Genomic DNA, 16,984 nt, shown 5'->3' with positions numbered 1-16,984 from the left:
CCAGGCAGAGTGAAAGAGGAGGAGAAAGCTAACAAAAACCAAAGATGACTAGGTGAAACAAAATGGATCCAACCAAGCCCAGGTAAAGTCTATAATTTTATCTATTTAGAGTACTTAAAGGCATAACTGGCACTGTGAGAAGGTGAGAGTGTACAGTAGGTAAGAGGGGCATGATACTTTCACTACAATAAGTCGCTTTCATGTTGGAGCTGCTGTGTGGATCCACGATCTGCCCTGGGCAGCTGTTTTGTTGGTTAACGGAGGCCATTCAACAATCAGTTTTAGGCCGTTTTTTTATTCACCAATTACCAGTATTTGACAGGGTGTTACAAGTCTAATGTAATCTAACATCTGTAGTGTGTTCCTGTGGGATACAGACAGCGACTGTAAACACGTCTGACACAGTGATGAAAGCCCTTGCGTCAGTCCTTTGATGCTTGACAGTATAACCTCAGCAGATTAGTGCAGTGTATCTGTCTGCAGCGTGTTTGCTCTTGTGAATGTGCTTTCTTTCGGGATAACTCCTACAAACTCTATAAATATGATCATGGCTACCAGCTACAGCAGTATTCTCACACTGTGCTTACAGTAAGATGCAGTGTCTTAACAGCAGCGATCCAGCCGTGGATAGAAAATGGCACTTCTCTAATGGATGCATTAGTAAACAGAGAAATATTTTGTTGACATAGTTTAGCTTCCGGACACTGAAGACACATTCTTTGCTGTAAATCACTTAAACTGGCAGCAGGATGTTCTGCGATTTTGTTGGTGTTGGACGTGTGGGAACTGATGTCAGATGCTTCCTGAAGTTGCACTTTGACCTGTGCAACTGTGTAACAGGAGCTGTAGCTATGTGAGACTATTGGTATCCTGTTGAATGAATGTCACTACAACAGTAATGATTTCTGCTCCTTTGACAGGTTAGTTACCTGCCAGACTCCTGGTATTCACTGTGTACGTATGACAGGCTTTAGCGAGAACCATGAGACTTTGGAATATTTTACCTCTTCTTATTGTAGCATCTGATTGTTTCATTAAATTTGCTAATATTATGGTAATCTATGAATTCCTAAATAACCAGGCCTCTCAGGTGCTCAGTGTCCTGTACATCTAAATCTTTATACTATACCTAAATAAAACAGAATGTATATATTACCTTTACCTAAACAGGGAACACCATTGAGAGCAAGTTCTCTTCTGGAATGACAACACATATAAAATACATTACATCTAAAGAATTACAATGCTTATAAAACAATAAAACTAAATTACAATACATGTAAAGCAATAGAGCTGCATGAAAGATATATCAAGTTTCACAACAAACAGTCCAAGGACAACAACATTACAGATAACATCAGTCCAAATAAAACATCTACAGTCACACCGCTCCGTGTTTATCAGAAGAGATAATTGATCAGCTTGGAGTCAAAGGATCAGAATGTGATCATTTTGCTAATCCTTTCTGACAAATGCACAGCTGAAAACAGCACAAAGACAATATATTTAATGTTTCACCTCACCAGCTTCATTGGTTTTTGTAAATATCTGCTTATTTTGAATTTGATGCAGCAACATGTTCAAACAAGTTGTGACAGAAGCAACAAAAGACTGGGAAAGTTGTTGAACACTCCAAAAACACCTGTTTGGATTATTCCACAGGTAAACAGGTTGATTGGTAACAGGTGATAGTATCATTTTTGGGTATGAAAGGAGCATCCTGGAAAGGCTCAGTCGTTCACAAGCAAGGATGGAGTGAGGTTCACCACTTTGTGAACACGTTTGTATAAAGGATGTTACTAGATGTAGATAGATACGTTTTACAGCATCCCAACTTTCCAGGAACCAGGTTTTGTACCTCTCAGGGTTTCTGTCTGGGTGACACAGTGGACTATAAGGTTCATTTTTTGTAGATCTTCATTTGGACATTGTTCTGTTCTGGTGGATCAACAAGTGGAAATGATAGCACACAGAACTGAAACTGGACCACCAGGTGGGATCATTTAACACTGAGGTTCAGTTTAAAAAAAAAAAAAAACGTCAAGAATGATCCGGTGCTTGTTATTGACTTTCCAACTAATTTTATTCAGGCCTTATTTGTGTTGTGTGCTGTTTTTGTATCTTATGAGATTTATGTATTTTGAATTCAGTGGTGCTGCAAACAGGCTTGGTATGTGCGGTATGAGGCACTGGTTAGTGCTATACTTATCTCTAAAAAAACAAAAACATTATAATGAATTAAAAAACACATGAAACTGGCAACAGGCAGACATGTTTTATTGTGAGGGGTAGGAAGCCAAAAAGGTTGGAAACCACTGTCACACAGTGTCCCTCCAGTCTTCCTCTCTCTAGGCCTCTCTTGTTAAGCCTTTTCACACAGCAGACTATTCTGCACTGTGCCCTCACACACCTTATTTTGGTAATGAGTAACCCTGCGTGCTTATCCCCAGCCTTTCCTCAAAGGCACCACATGTAAACAGCGGTGGGGGAAATGAATCACTGATGGGAGAAGCACTGGTGCCGTGGCGAGACGGTGTGGACGGGGAGAGGCAGAGGGACGTGGAGACCAGAGAGCCAGACGGGGTCGAAGGGACGACAGCAGCTGCAGACATAAACATTCACCACATGGGGTCAGCAGACAAACACAAGTTCAACACGCTTGGTTACCAGGTGAGCCAAATGGGACGGAAATGTGAGGGTGGTGGCAGCTTCCTGTATCGACTTAGCAGTGGTGAAATGTAACTAAAAACATTTAGTCAAGTTCTGTACCTGAATACATTTACTTAGGAATATGAATATTTGAACCTTGTTTTAATACAGATCAACCTGTTTAAGCGGTTTTATCAAACTTTTTCATGGTTCTAGTGCAGCGACACTCCCTTGTGTGCAAATGCCAAGAGATAACTTGTGTTATGATTTGGCACTATGTGAATAAAACTGACTCGACTTGATCTCTCTCATTTCGTCAAGATATAGACCCTCATTAATATAAGACATTTTAAACAGTTAATAATTAAAAAGGGGTAAAAACTGTTGTCATTGCACTTTACATTAAATGTTTAGGACTCAATAATTGGACTTGATATGTTTACTTTGAGAGTTCTCACGTGGTAAAAAGGTCCATTTGCATAACACATGCTTTTACTTTTGTTACTCGAAGTTACATTTGCTGATAACCCCTCTGTACTTTTGCATAAGTAAGATTTCAAATACAGGACTTTTACTTGTAATGGAGTATTTTCACATAGAATATCAAATGTTAAAAACAGCCTGAAGCTGAAATGCCTGACAGCATTTTCCCTTTCCAGAGACGGACCAAGCAGAAGGTTGTGACTGACTTTGCAACAGTGACTAAGGGACCATCTGCAGGAGCCAAACCCAGAGCTGCACTGAGACAGGTCCTGTTCAGCCAGGGAGTGTCTGAGAAAAACTCGCCGTCTGAGGTATTATGCTGTCTCCTGCTCATCACACTACACGCTGACATGCTTAGAAACAAATACAGACTTGCTCTGACTGTGTCCATGCCCTCAAACAACCTGCAGCGCAATTGGCGTACTTTTAAAAGTAACATATGGCCACAAGCATTCACAACTCTTATTGATCTTTCCTAAGAAATCACTTATTCAGTTTGACTTCAGATTCTCCTCTTTTTCTTCATGTGTTCTGAGTTTTTTTGTTTCTTGTACATTCTTGTGTTTGTCCTCTCTGTCTTTAACCACCCCTCAGGAGCGAGGTCAGCTGGATGTGCTGAAGCAGGATCTGGGGACTTTCGCTGTGCCAGTCAGTCTGAAGTGGAGGTGGAGGGAGGAAAGTCAGGGAACGACGCTGGAGAAGAACTGGACAGATATAGTGGACTCTCATTCGGTATGGGCCGAACTTCGGCAATATTTGCATTGTTCTTACTGTCAAACAAATCCCATGAACAGACCAAAACCAGCAATGAACTGATCCTGCTAACAAGTACTGCCTGTGTATCAAAGCCTGATGTACGATAGTTTATTCCTTTGTGCCACTGAGCTCCACTGTTGTCCAAATGACATGTACTAACATGTTCCTTCATTGCTATGAACACGAGCATGTAGTTTACTTTGAATCAATCCAACATGCACCATCCTGCTGCGGTAAATACTTACTAGAGCAACAAATCCGCAGCAGAAAATAGTCCCCAACAAATCCACTATTTAGTCCTTAATGAATAACCTATATATGTGTTTGATAATAGGAAATTATTTAGCATTAATTAATTTTATTTATAATGATGCATCATAATCTAGTTACAGTAAATTTCTCCACTGACAAGATGAGAAGATGAGTGGAGAAGAAGTATAAAGAATCTTAAAATGAAATACTCAAGTACAATATAAGTGCCTCAAAATTGTACTTACAGCACTTGAGTAAATGTACTTAGTTACCACTATATAGCGCATCAATGCTTCAGTGCTTCTTGCTGTCAAGTATCTGCTCTGTATGTACATGTTCACTCCTTTATGAAGCTTCTGCAGTAACTACCTCCTCCTCTTTTTTTTCTCTGCTCCACTGTCTTGTTTTTATTTTCAGACCATGTCTAAGATGCAGAGACACCAGCAGGAGGCGCTGTGGGAGTTTGTCCACACTGAGCTCACCTACATCAACAAGCTAATTATCATCACAGATGTAATATGTCAATCTCTACCTGCTGTCATAGTCTCATTTAAATACAGTCTTTCTTCTTGTGTATGTTTCTGCTGAAAAGGGATTTTCCACAGGATGTTTAACAAAGCTTTGTCTGCTTCTCACAGCTGGTTATCGCAGCTCTTCTCAACCTACACCAGCATGGATTTCTCCTGGAGGTCAGTGCGCAGAGTGTGCAGCCTCATCTTCACTTCAAACACGGGCCTGCTGCACGGCACGCTTAATCTTAAGGCCTACTTTCCACTGTTCTGTATACCACTGACACACATTCAGTGGCACAACAACAACATCCGCTCCGGCTTAGACAGAGTACAACACACAAGTGGAAAATGCAGCACAACAACAGATTTCCACTGAGAAGACGGAAAATATCACAAAGCAGGGGAGTTCAGCTGTAACGCTTTCAATTCGTGTTGTGTTTTGACTTCCTGCTGTGACAGGTTACCCCTGAGCTGCTGTTCTCCAACCTTCCCTCCATCCTCATCGCACACCAGCTGTTCTGGCAGGAGGTGATTTATCCCATGTTACATGAAGTCAGGAGGACAGGCAAGCCCTTTGACCCCATGAGGCTAGAGGCCGGCTGCCTGCAGGTATGAATTCACTGTCAAGACCCGTAACAAACACATTTAGAGGTGGGTTCTGCCTGTCAGCCGGGGAATGTAACCAAGTACAATTACTCAGGTACCTTACTTACAGACAGTTTACTTGAGTATTTCACTGTAATGCTACTATACGTATATTCCACTACATTTCAGGGGAGAATATTGCGCTTTTTACTCCACTACATTAATCTGACAGCAGATGTTGCCAGTTGCTTTGCAGATTAAGAGCCTCTTCATGCATGTACATTATAATGGGTTGTAAATAAAACTACCCAACGGCGTATAAAATTTGAATTTAAAAACAGCTACAACATTGTAGCAAATGTCAAAGTCAAATGATCAGAAATAATAAGATAATGATATACTATGCGATAAGATAACTCCAACAGAAGCCTTTCAACTGCAAAATGAACACTTTAACTTTTCATATTTGAGGTAGATTAGGCTGATAATTGTAATGTCCTTTTGACTGACATTTAAAGAGAGCAAGTAAACACAACAAAGTCCCCATCATATGCATGTGAAGAGCTTTTTAGCACAAAGACAAAAAGAAATATTCAGGTGGCGAATTTAAATAGGTCAATAAAATGATTCACATCAGGAGGCTAAAAGTTACACTGGGGTTTGTGTTTATGATGCATATTCAAACAAAGTCTAGTATAAAGGATGAAGTGTGACTAATGAGTAATCATTTTGATCTGTAGTCCTTCTGGTTTCTCAAGGCGTGAGTAATTGTCTCCATTACATACATTCTGGGCATGTCAACGCTGCCATTTCTTTCGCCAGGCCTTTCTTAGTAGGGCGTTTCTTATAAGCCAGCAGTAGTGTTCTCCAATCATAAAAATTCTGGATGCAGGACATGGCGATGGAGCTTTTTCACAGTGTCATTTATCATCCTTTTTTTTTTTTGTGCCTCCAGTTCCATCAGCGCTTCTCTTCCTATAAGCATTACTGTTGGGAGGAGGAAAACAATCTTGAGTTCACACGCAGGCAGATGGAGAGCAACCAGCATTTCCTCACTTTCGTCCAGGTACATGCACAGCTTGCACAGTCGTGAACACAAACATGCAAGCGTGTGACGATGAAACTTCACACACGTACACTGCAACACCAACACAAACTCTGTCATTACCATTCAGTGCACTTCGATGGAATTCATTGTAATGACTAACTGTTCTGTTATTAATGCTGGCATGGTGTGGTTTGTGATGCTTTCATCACCTTGTAGGCGAGCTGTCAGAACCGCTTCCTGATGGGAAACCACTTGCCACACCAACGTCTTCTCCAAATGACTCAGACTTAACAGCAATTTTAAAGGATTCCCTGTTCACACAATTGAGGTCAAGACATTTATGGGAATAGTGAGTGACTGCAAGACAAGCATGTCCTGCAGACTGTTACACAAAGCCTGGATGACTAATCCAATAGCATTCTGATGGTATCCTACAGTGAGCAGTGCTATCTTGTGTATAGAACAAGGTACCACCACTGAAAGTGTGTTTATTCAACACTTGCTTTTTCACTTATGTCATACCATCACACTTGTCAACCTGAGTGGGAGGTGATCTTTTTGTTTAGCAGTGCATAAAACACATTTTACCAGGAAATGGCACATGGTGGAGGCTGAGGGGTCTTCTCACCCGAATCAAACAAAACAAAAACATTGCACTTAGCCCTCGCGGTAGTTTTTGTTTTGGCAGATGTGGTTTTATTTGTCATGGCTTCGAGATATCAGTCCTTTGCTACCACTCCAACACTGCAGCCATGAGTGAAAGAATAATGCCCTGGTTAACAATCCACAGACCTCCTTGTGAACAATTTTTTATAATAAATGGGTAAAACTCGCCACTGTTAGGCTAAAGAAGCACTAACAAAAATATTTCAAGGCATTGAAAAATAAAATTAAAAGCATCTGTAGATCCTATTTAGGCTATTCTTATGTGCTATTTGGCACTAATTTGGTTGAGCAGACCATATCAATTCAGACTTTTTCATGCTATCTCATTCATGATATCAAGCCACTATGTAGTACAAATAGTTTCAATCAAAAGCACTGGCTTGAAGTGACGTTCTTGTGTTTTCTGCATGTCCAGTGGGTGGAGACTCACCCTCAGTGTGAGCGGATGCGACTTGGGGACATGCAGGCCAAACCCCATCAGAGGATCACAAAGTACCCTCTTCTCCTCAAGGCCGTGCTGAAAACTACCCAGGACCCTCATGCAGAGCACACACTCAGAGGCATGGTGAGAAACCTTTAAATATTAAAGGCCTATATTATTTCAAAGGATATCTTAAAAGCAATAGTTTATAGATTGCAGGTGGGCCGAGCCTCCAAGTGTCTTCACACTATTGAGAACAATTTGAGGAGATGTTTCAGAATTTCCGATCTGCAAAGAGGATTATTTTTTATTTAATATCAGATCACATTATCAGAGTAGTAAGAGGTCTTGGCATACAAAAAGCAATGGACAGTAGAGAAGCGCTGGGGAGTCCATTGTGGCAGAAATTTCCACACATTATCTGAAATCTGCAAACTTTATGAAACAGTGGAGGTAATTTTTTCTTCTTGCTAACATGTTTGTAGATATTTTCCTGCCTGATTTAAAAAGAGCCAAATAGGCTCGTCAAAGCAGTTCAGTTCTACACAAATGATTGGTTTTCTGCAGAGCAGCAAGTCCCACTGGCTCACACCAGCCATCTTCTTCTTGCTCCTCTCCAGTTATCCAGTGTTAACAGTTTTCTGGACAGTATCAATGACTACCTGAAGCTCAAAGATGAGGAACTCGCTCTCACCATCTCTGCTCAGAGGGTGGAGGGATACGAGGTGGAGGGAATAAATGATGAAATCGACAAGGTAATATATGATTGTTTTCTTTTCAATTGTGCATATTTTGTCTATCGGAAACTTTCTCATACCCTTCTGTATTTAAAAGGAACAATTAAAAATTAGGCAAACTGGTTGTTAAGTGATTCAAAATCCTTTATTACAGCAAAACAACAAATGTGGCACGATTTTGTTTCTTCCACCTTTCTCAATACCAGACAGGATGTGAAAGTTCATTCAAGATGCAAGAGTTCCGATGTCATAACATTACTGAACATTTCAGATTTCTGCCAGAATACACTAGTATTCACCCTAATATGTTTTGCTACTAATGATGGATTTCCTTGACAGCACGTCAGAGAGATCTGCCACTTTGACCTAACGTGCCCCATCAGAGGAGTAGGTCCTGAAGTTGTACGTAAGCTGCTGCTGGAGGACAACTTGAAGATTCGGGGGAGAAAAGACAGCAAGGTGAGCAGAGCCGGTGCGCCCAGTTACAGTACATTTAAATTTATCTCTTCAGAACATCATTGTCATCACTTTCTCATGTTTCCTCGCACATGGTGTGATGCAGCTGGAGGTGGTGGCTCTGCTTTTCTCAGATGTGCTTCTAATGACCAAAGTCCAGAAGAAAGGAGAGCGGCTGAAGGTAGTTCGACCTCCTCTGGCCCTCGACAGGACGTACTGCATAGCGCTGAAAGATGGCTGTGAGTATGGACAAGAGACGAGACAGCTGGATTCTGTGCAAAATTAGAGATCCCATAATCCCCTAATCCCTTCTCTTAGGTTCATTTGTTCTTGTGGAGGTAGGTGAGCTTCGGAGCGCCATGAATGTCTACATATTTGCAGCCAGCACGTCAGAGAGCTGCTCCACATGGGTCTCCACCATCCACCAGGCCAAGGTAAACATCTGACCAAATATCTTGATACTCGTCAGTGTGCAATGTCAGTCTGTCTGTAGGTTGTCTGTCTTTGGTCCAGAGTGAAATATGTCAACAACTATTGGCTGGATTGCCATGAAATTATGTCCAGACATCTGTAGTTCCTACAGGATGATTCCTATTTGGTGGTCCCCTGATTTTTCCTCTGAGTTTTGCATTTTTGGTTCAGAATAAAATGTCTCCACACTATTAAACTGACTGCCATGCAATTCGGTCCACACATACATGTCCCCCTCTTGATGAGTTCTTGTCACTCTGGGACCCCTGGCCTGTTCCTCCAGTGCCACCATCAGGCCAAAATCTGTCCAACACTTTGCACCTGCAAGACTAATGATATTGCCATCAGCTTTAGGTGTACTTTGTTTTTTAGTGCCAATTAGCAAATGCTAGCATGCTAACAGGCTAACATAAGATGGTGAATGTGGTAAACATTATACCTGCTTAACATCAGCATGTTGACATTTACATTGTTAGCATGTTCGCATGCCTATTCATTTAGCCCAAAGCAACGCTGTGTGTAAGTACAGCGTCAAAGAGCATCTAGCATGGTTGTAGACTTTCTGTAGCATTGTATCAACTCACCTTAATGAAAGGATCTAAATAAAGTTTTTTTAAAAATGACTGAATGAAACATACTTGTTCATTGTTGAATGTTTTATTTAATTTATTTCTATGTTACATTGTTAGGAAACACTGAGGAGCTGGAGAGAGACAGAGCGCAACAGACAACTGGAAAGATGGAAAATCCAGCAGCTGGAGGCCAAACGTGTTACAGAAGCTAAGATGGAAGATATGGAGACAGAAGAGGAACCTCTTACACAATCGGGAAGAGAGACTTTTGTGGATGAACTTACTGAGGAATTTATAATCCCCAGATCAATAAATGGGATGCTGGCATCTAAAGAAGCAGAGGAACAGTATCAACCTCCAGATGATGTGGCCAGGATCAACACTGAAGTATCTTTTTATCACTCCCAGCCCAACTACAATAATCAGACATTAATGCGTAAGAGCTTTGCTGGTCAGCGACAAGCAGTCAAAGGATATGAATGGATAGAAATGGGAGTGAGAAGACAACAACTTGACATCCGTTCAGAGGAAGAAGAGACAATGGTTGAATCTCTAAGGACAAAGGAGCAAAGGGGAAGGGTGACCTGGAACCACAGGGTGCAGTCTGCCCCTAATCTGGATCATTTCACTCTCAGTGCTGCAGCGGATCCATTCAAATACAACACAACCAGGCCACACACTCTCTTAGTAGGTGGATATCCAGATATTGACTACCCAATGGATGAAGATAGTAGTTCACAACCTCCTTACCAAAACACAATATTCAGGGAGGGGCCTGAGTTTTTAAGATCACCGAGTGAAGATGGAACATCAACGACAACAGACTCAGATTCCCAGTCTGTAAACCTGGACACTAGGAGAAATTCCAGCCACAGCCAGCCTGGAGATATGCAGACACCACCAGAGGCTTGGAGTTTCTCCAAAAATTTGAAGTCACCTGGGTTACGAAGGAGGAGGCCAATCAGTGCCCATCAGGGCTCCTCCACTCAGACGTATAGGCAGTTCTTCCAGGGCTCAGGACCGGATTGGCCTGCTTCTTCCTCGAACTCTGACTACAATCCAAACACCAAGAGAAACACTTTTCCTTCCACTCGAAGCTCAAGCTCACACCGGGTGTTAAAGCTGGGCTCCCTGAAGCCAAATCAAGAGATGTTTTGGAACATGCAAGATAGAGACTCTCCAGACCCCCAAACATTATCTGAATCTGAGCTGCCTGACCTTAACTTCTATAACAAAATGAAATCCCAAAGGAGTGCCTCCATTCCTAACATCGTCATTGAAGGAGGCCATGGACTTCAGCTGCACTCCAGCAGTCTGTACACATTACCCCAAGCACAGGATCCACAATTCCCCATCGCAGGACATAATCCCAATGGTCACGCCTCACCTCTGGAGGGTCTTTTGGAGAGAGCCAAAGTGAGGGACAGAGATGGATTCAACAGAGACAGAAATGTGAAAGTAACCAATCTGAGGTCAAGGTTTCCTCCTCCTTCCCCCTTGTTTTCCACCACACCATCACCAGCGCCCAGTGACGGAGAAAGAGGCGCAGAGTGGGAGGAGGAGGTGGCGCTAATGAGACACAGAGCTCTCACAGTGAGTAAAGGGTGGAAGGAGCAGCTGGTGGATGGAGATGGAGATGAAGATGAGAAGAGGGACGGGTTAGTATGACGATATGTCCTTCACTTTCACGTTGGTCACTGCTTGACTGATTAACACGTGTTCTGGGTAATGTCTGCATTTCATTTTGATAATTTATCAACCTCATGAAGGGAAAAAGCACCAGGAGAGCATCAGTCAGTTAGTCATTGTCAGACCAGAAAACATGCAAATCTCACCCATCATTCATTAAAATTGGCATGTGACTCAAGAGTGGAACATCATCTCATCTTCCCAAGTCTACCAAGTTTAACAGTGTCAGTCTTTGCACCTGCAAGCACGGTTTCGCATGTAGAACCATGAATTTTCTAGTGGCCATAGTTTTCATAACATTCACCAACATCAACATCCACCTCTTCGTGCCTCAGAACAGGCACATTACTGGTTAAGTAGTGTCAGTAGAACACATACAAAAACCACAGGAGGAAAACAAACGCTATATAAAATTCTGAACTTTGGTGCATTCTGTTTTTATTTTCTCTTTCTCATGAAGGTCAGACCTCACCTCACCTTAGTTTGCTCTACCTATTGCTGAAGTCTCCATTTGCCTCAAAGATGTTTTGCTCCTCAGGCTTTGAATAATCGACGCCTTTAGAAAGCATGTTCTCTTAATTCTTTGCTTGGTGCTGCTTAAATAGATTTGTTTCCCCTCAGTTGGGAAATGTATTTTTTAAACCGTCAAACCTTTACTATTGAAATTAGTTTTCAGCGTTGAGTAGGCTGGTAATGGACACGCTGTTCTATGAGAATGGAAACTTAAAATTACCCTGCTTTTCATGCTTCGAACCACAGAGCAAGTAGAGTGTCGTCTCTCATAAAACTTTGCTGAATCTTTATTGAATATTTTAAATTGTGGATCATTTATATCAGAATTAGACACTTCAACAGTTTCCTTGTTAAATAGCCAATTTAATTACATTTTACTTATTTAATCGCAAACATTATAATATATATTTACCAGGGCCTTCATGAAGCTCTTTGTCTATTTTAATGTTTGCATGATTTTGCAATTTCGAACACTGTTTAGATACATGATACTTTCTGTGCTCTTAATCAGCATTTAGTCCAGACAGTTATAATAATAAAATTACAATGCATTATCTAACTTGATGCAGAGTGGCAGCTCTTGAAGGAACTACTGAGCACATGAAGTACTCAGTAGTGGGGAAAGTACTTGCACATCAAGTGCTGGAAAACATACATCTATTTTGACTTTGTTTTTCCATCTCCTCTCCAGTGTCGTCTTTGTGGACGGTGTAAATGTGGACTGGTCAGGGTGGTGCTTTGATGATGATGAAGTCTTGGATCATTTACACCCTGAAGTCGAGGGGCTTTTGGAGGGCATCAGCCGATCTTTGGTCTTTTGTAATCTGCAGGGACTTTCAGAGCAAGACGATGGGGAGTGCAGTCAGGTATAGCTCTGAGGCTGTGCTACAGAGCTCTGTTGTCACTGAGTGACTGCAAATGGACTGAATGATGCAAACTCAAAGTTCAATCTGTGATTGTGAACTACAGAGGGTCAAAGTAACAAGTCTGCTTTTTTATGAAAAGCTGAAGCGCACAAAAGTGGAAAAGGACCTTTGCAAACAGAATAAACAAATGTCTGCATTCTTCAGTCAGGATTTATGGTCAATAATATCTGTAATGAATGTAAAATAATGGAATATATTTTTAGAATAATACATAAACATGTGGTTACTGTTTTGTGTAAATATGATGAAACATTATTTTTATAAATTTCTGTATCTATTATTTATATATTTTTCCCTCTCATTGACCTGAGAGTTTCCGTTTGTATATAATGTGATAAATAAAACCAGCTTTATTTCTGATGAATGTGTTTTATTTGTAAAACATTTTATTCTCAGTATGTACATCGAATCAAATGAATAACTAACAGAATAACTGAAAATAGTTACAAAGATAATGTACTACATTTAAAATACTGCTACAACGTCTGCTTAGAAATTATTGTATTTACAAAACTTGTGCAAACAAAAGTCTCCCAGCGTATTGCAGGCATAAAGAAGCTGAATCCAACTTCAGCTCAGTGCTTTGTGGTCTTTCCTGCGATGCCTCTGCTTTAATGCGTCTTTACTTTTTCCCTTTGTTCCTTTCTCTCTCCTCCCGCTCATTGGAGGTGGTGTGAACAATCGTCTCCAGCGCGGGGTACTGAAAGATTCTTTTCCTCTGTGGACAGAAGATATGCAAAATCATTTAAATGAGCAACACGAGTCCAACTCAAGAAGTGATGCATGAATGCGTACTCACACGTATTTTTGATTAATACTTTGCATTCATTTTTTTATACCAATTTTTGATAAAGAATTAGAAATAAGGTTATGAGTTAAGGTAATTTCTTTAAAGTAAAGCTCAAGCAAATCACTTATCTTGAGACAAGGACAATAATTTCCCTTATTTCAAGATTTTTCAAGAAATTTAAAAACTGAAATGATCCATTACAACTGTCTTTGTTTTCCTCCTTTTTCCCCCCAAATACCAGTCTTTCAGTAGAATTTAATACAGGTTGAAATTAGTTTTTGAACGACAGTCATTTTCACAGTGCTGTCAACTATAGGTCTTTACCCTTTGGTGGTTCTTGTACATCTTGACCAAAACCAGCAGCAGAACCAGGAGGAGAAGGCTGAGACCGACCACAGCAGCAGTGTTGTGTGAGGGACCTGATGATTTTTGTCCACTCAGAGCACCTGTGGGGAAAAACAACATAAAAAAAGAAGTCAGATAAAAGCATAATCGATCAATCAATCCAATTTATCCCAAAACATAAAAAGGTGGCACATGTGCGTCCTTTTTATGGATTTTGGGTTTAGCACTCCGTTAAGAATCCAGTGTGTTGATATATATTTATTTGGAGCATGTAATGACAAATGGAAAAAAAATCAAGAGGAGAGAACGTACTCATCAGGTGAATGTGGGCTGTTACGTTTCCCAAAATGCCGTCTTTCCCGTAGAAACGACATGTCCATTCGCCCCGGTTCTCCTCTGACACTGTGTTTACGCTTATAGTCTTCCCGTTCTGGATGGACCCAGCTGACTGGGTGCCGTTGAGGTCATGAACCCACTCGTACTTGGTGACTTCGCTGGTGTCGGTCAGTTGGCAGGTCAGTGTCACGGAGCCTCCTTTCTTTGACGTGGTGCTGCTGTCAACTGAGAGAAAAACAAGACAGTAAAGTTTGCTGTTGATGGCAAACAAAGATTCATGTTAATCAAGATTAAACCGAATCCACGGAAGCTTACTTTTGGCAACGACAAGCTGCATATTTCGAGCCAACCGCTGTCCTTCTACAGTCCCGGAGCATCTGTACCTGCCTGCATCCTCAAATCCAACCTCTTTCAAACTGGCAGACTTATCCACAGGGAACCGAGAGGAGGGCGAGGACGGAGAGAAAGATGCAGGAAGGCGACCGGGAGTGAGTCTAAAAAGAGACTCAGCTTTCAGTTTCTCCCAGAGTGTGCCAGAGGGGATTAAACCAGGGGAGAAGACGCAGGGGAGTGTGACAGCAGACCCCACAGCAGCGTACACTTTGGTGTTGTCTTTGGATGGATGGATGATTCCTGCCAGAGAAAGGGAATGAAAGAAGAGAGTTTAAGAACATCCACTGTGGAGAAAGATGAACCACACAGCCTGATTTCTTCAGATAACTCAGGTTTCTCTCATCTCTTTTGAATCTTACCCCTTACGGTCAGAGTTGCCGAAGCTCGCCCCTCTTTGCCCTTGTAGCCCACGGCACAGGTCCAGTTTCCTGTCAGCCTTGCGGTTGCCTTTTCAATCACAACCCTTTCAGCGGTATTTGAGCCAATTCCAGCCCCGGGCACAAACGGGCTGTTGTTCAACATCCACTGCACAGTGGCTCCGTGAGGCCAAGGAGTCACATCACAGCTGATTGCGATGGCACTCCCCCATATAGGAACCAATGAAGAGATGGACACTGTACAGGATACAGGCAAGGATGAGATTATTAACATATATTACAGCTCCTTTATTATCCAGATGTTACTCATACAGATGGTTATGAATCTTCACTAATCAGTGGAATTAGTATGAGGCCGTTCTATCAATGTTTTTTTAAGATGAATCTTTGGCACAGATGGAGATGTCACACTGCCGTAAAAAGAACTGCTGTTAAAGTACAGACAGTCAAAACACCTGGGGGTTTCTTACCTTTAATGATTCTGAGTGTGACCATGTTCTCAGTAACCTGGTCTCCATGTTCCACCCTGCAAGTGTAAACTCCTCCATCCCCCTCCCTCACGCTGTTGATCTGCAAGCTGCAGTCGCATCTCTCAAATTGGCCGTGGGGGCATCGAACACGTTGGTTCCCTTTGGATGACCAGTTAGAACCCCAGTACTGCATCCCGCTCTTTTGCTTTCTCCAAACGGTGCTGTGGACGGAGGTGTCACAAACAACCCAGTGTCATCAGCATGTAGACAAATGTCTTTAGTATGAAGGTGAAGGAGGGGTGGATGGTGGAGCATGGGATTGGAGGGAAATTGAGGGGTTTGTGGCCACTGATATAAAGCAAAGAGGGAAAAGGACATGCAAGCAGAGGCAGCAAACGTGTGTCTTACCCCTGGTTAGCTTTACTCCAGATGATGTTGAAGGGATATGGGAGTGAAGGGCCACATTTACAGGGTAGTACAGCTTGAGAGCCTTCTTCAGCAAACACCTCAGTTACCTCACACTGAGCCCCTGGGGAAGAAACACGAAACATTTAACTTTAGAAAGAAAATGTGCAACTTCAACCTGCAAAAAAAAAACGTGTGTCATTTTATCACCAGAAGTTTTTAAAAAATGATGGTAGAAAAATCAGAAATGTACCTGTCATAAGGAAGGTAATCACCCCAAAGATGAAATACTCCAACAGCTTCATCTTGTTGCTCTTGATACAAAATTCAGTTTGGCGCAACAACACGGCAACAAATTTCCCTTTAATCTGCCGCGCTTCAACTTCTCTCGGCTCTGTTTTCCACCTCCCAAGGTCTGCCTCTGTCTTTGCTTGGCGTGTTCTCTGATGTGTTCTTGTAAGTTGGTTTGATGAGGTATATATTGACGGGGGCGGAGGGCGTAGCGTTTCGCAGCTCTTCTGCAGATCATGTGACTTCACCTACAAGCCGGGCTTTGATGCGGTCTGTCTGTGTCAGCTTGGAAACTGTAAGACAGAGATGTAAACAGGGAGACCCACCTCCTCCCACGGATTCTCTCTACTTCACTCCGTTTCCTTCTTCACATCAGTGTAACAATATGTCACATTATTGAATTTGCAAGCCAGAGCTTACACAGGATAAAAGTACAGTATATGACCATGTGCAGTAGCATCAGCTCATACTGTACTTATACTTCAAAATATAGTTTAGTTTTTATAGTTTTTTTTAGAGATGTACTTATGCAAAACTAAGAACTAAGCTACTTTACAGTTATTGTCCACACACTGTTGTGAATGTTATTGTTTACAAATCAAATGAGGCTCATTCACGGAAGCTTGGGTTGTTGATTTGAAACCGACATGGCAAAAGTGCAAACCCTGTCACTCCTCCGTCACTGCCAGTCACTTACGTTTACAGCTGCTGGTTAACTCACAGCTCGCATCGTGATCATCGTCGTCACCTGTATATATCGACCATGCTCTGGTGGATATTGGTGAAAATGAATCATCCGCTTCTTTCTCGCTTCTCTGTTTTCCTTTTCGTCAAGTCTTCT

The 16,984-nt window shown here is 41.8% G+C and overlaps 2 protein-coding genes across 3 annotated transcripts; one reads left to right on the top strand and one right to left on the bottom strand.

Moving 5' to 3' along the window:
* The first annotated feature begins 1 nt into the window (after position 1).
* plekhg6 (pleckstrin homology domain containing, family G (with RhoGef domain) member 6) lies at positions 2–13,096 on the top strand. Of its 2 annotated transcripts, none has more exons than XM_041941890.1 (15): positions 2–82; positions 2,451–2,670; positions 3,309–3,443; positions 3,727–3,864; positions 4,558–4,653; positions 4,779–4,829; positions 5,112–5,261; positions 6,193–6,303; positions 7,367–7,516; positions 7,993–8,127; positions 8,449–8,568; positions 8,672–8,804; positions 8,908–8,999; positions 9,726–11,266; positions 12,502–13,096. In XM_041941890.1, exons 1-15 carry the CDS (start codon positions 63–65, stop codon positions 12,680–12,682), a joined length of 3,273 nt encoding a protein of 1,090 aa, XP_041797824.1. In that variant the 5' UTR covers positions 2–62; the 3' UTR covers positions 12,683–13,096. The 2 variants fall into 2 exon arrangements, with proteins under 2 accessions (XP_041797824.1, XP_041797823.1); XM_041941889.1 differs by having other exon boundaries at positions 8,884–8,999.
* On the bottom strand, positions 13,097–16,288 carry LOC121610073 (lymphocyte activation gene 3 protein-like). Its single transcript, XM_041941988.1, has 8 exons — positions 16,106–16,288; positions 15,856–15,976; positions 15,448–15,668; positions 14,960–15,214; positions 14,523–14,840; positions 14,184–14,432; positions 13,851–13,972; positions 13,097–13,454 (listed from the first exon to the last, which is right to left on the bottom strand). Exons 1-8 carry the CDS (start codon positions 16,155–16,157, stop codon positions 13,359–13,361), a joined length of 1,434 nt encoding a protein of 477 aa, XP_041797922.1. The 5' UTR covers positions 16,158–16,288; the 3' UTR covers positions 13,097–13,358.
* Positions 16,289–16,984: the final 696 nt, after the last annotated feature.

This window comes from Chelmon rostratus, chromosome 8 (genome assembly GCF_017976325.1).
Source record: "Chelmon rostratus isolate fCheRos1 chromosome 8, fCheRos1.pri, whole genome shotgun sequence".
NCBI lineage: Eukaryota > Metazoa > Chordata > Actinopteri > Chaetodontiformes > Chaetodontidae > Chelmon > Chelmon rostratus.
This window is presented reverse-complemented; position numbering and strand designations above follow the sequence as displayed.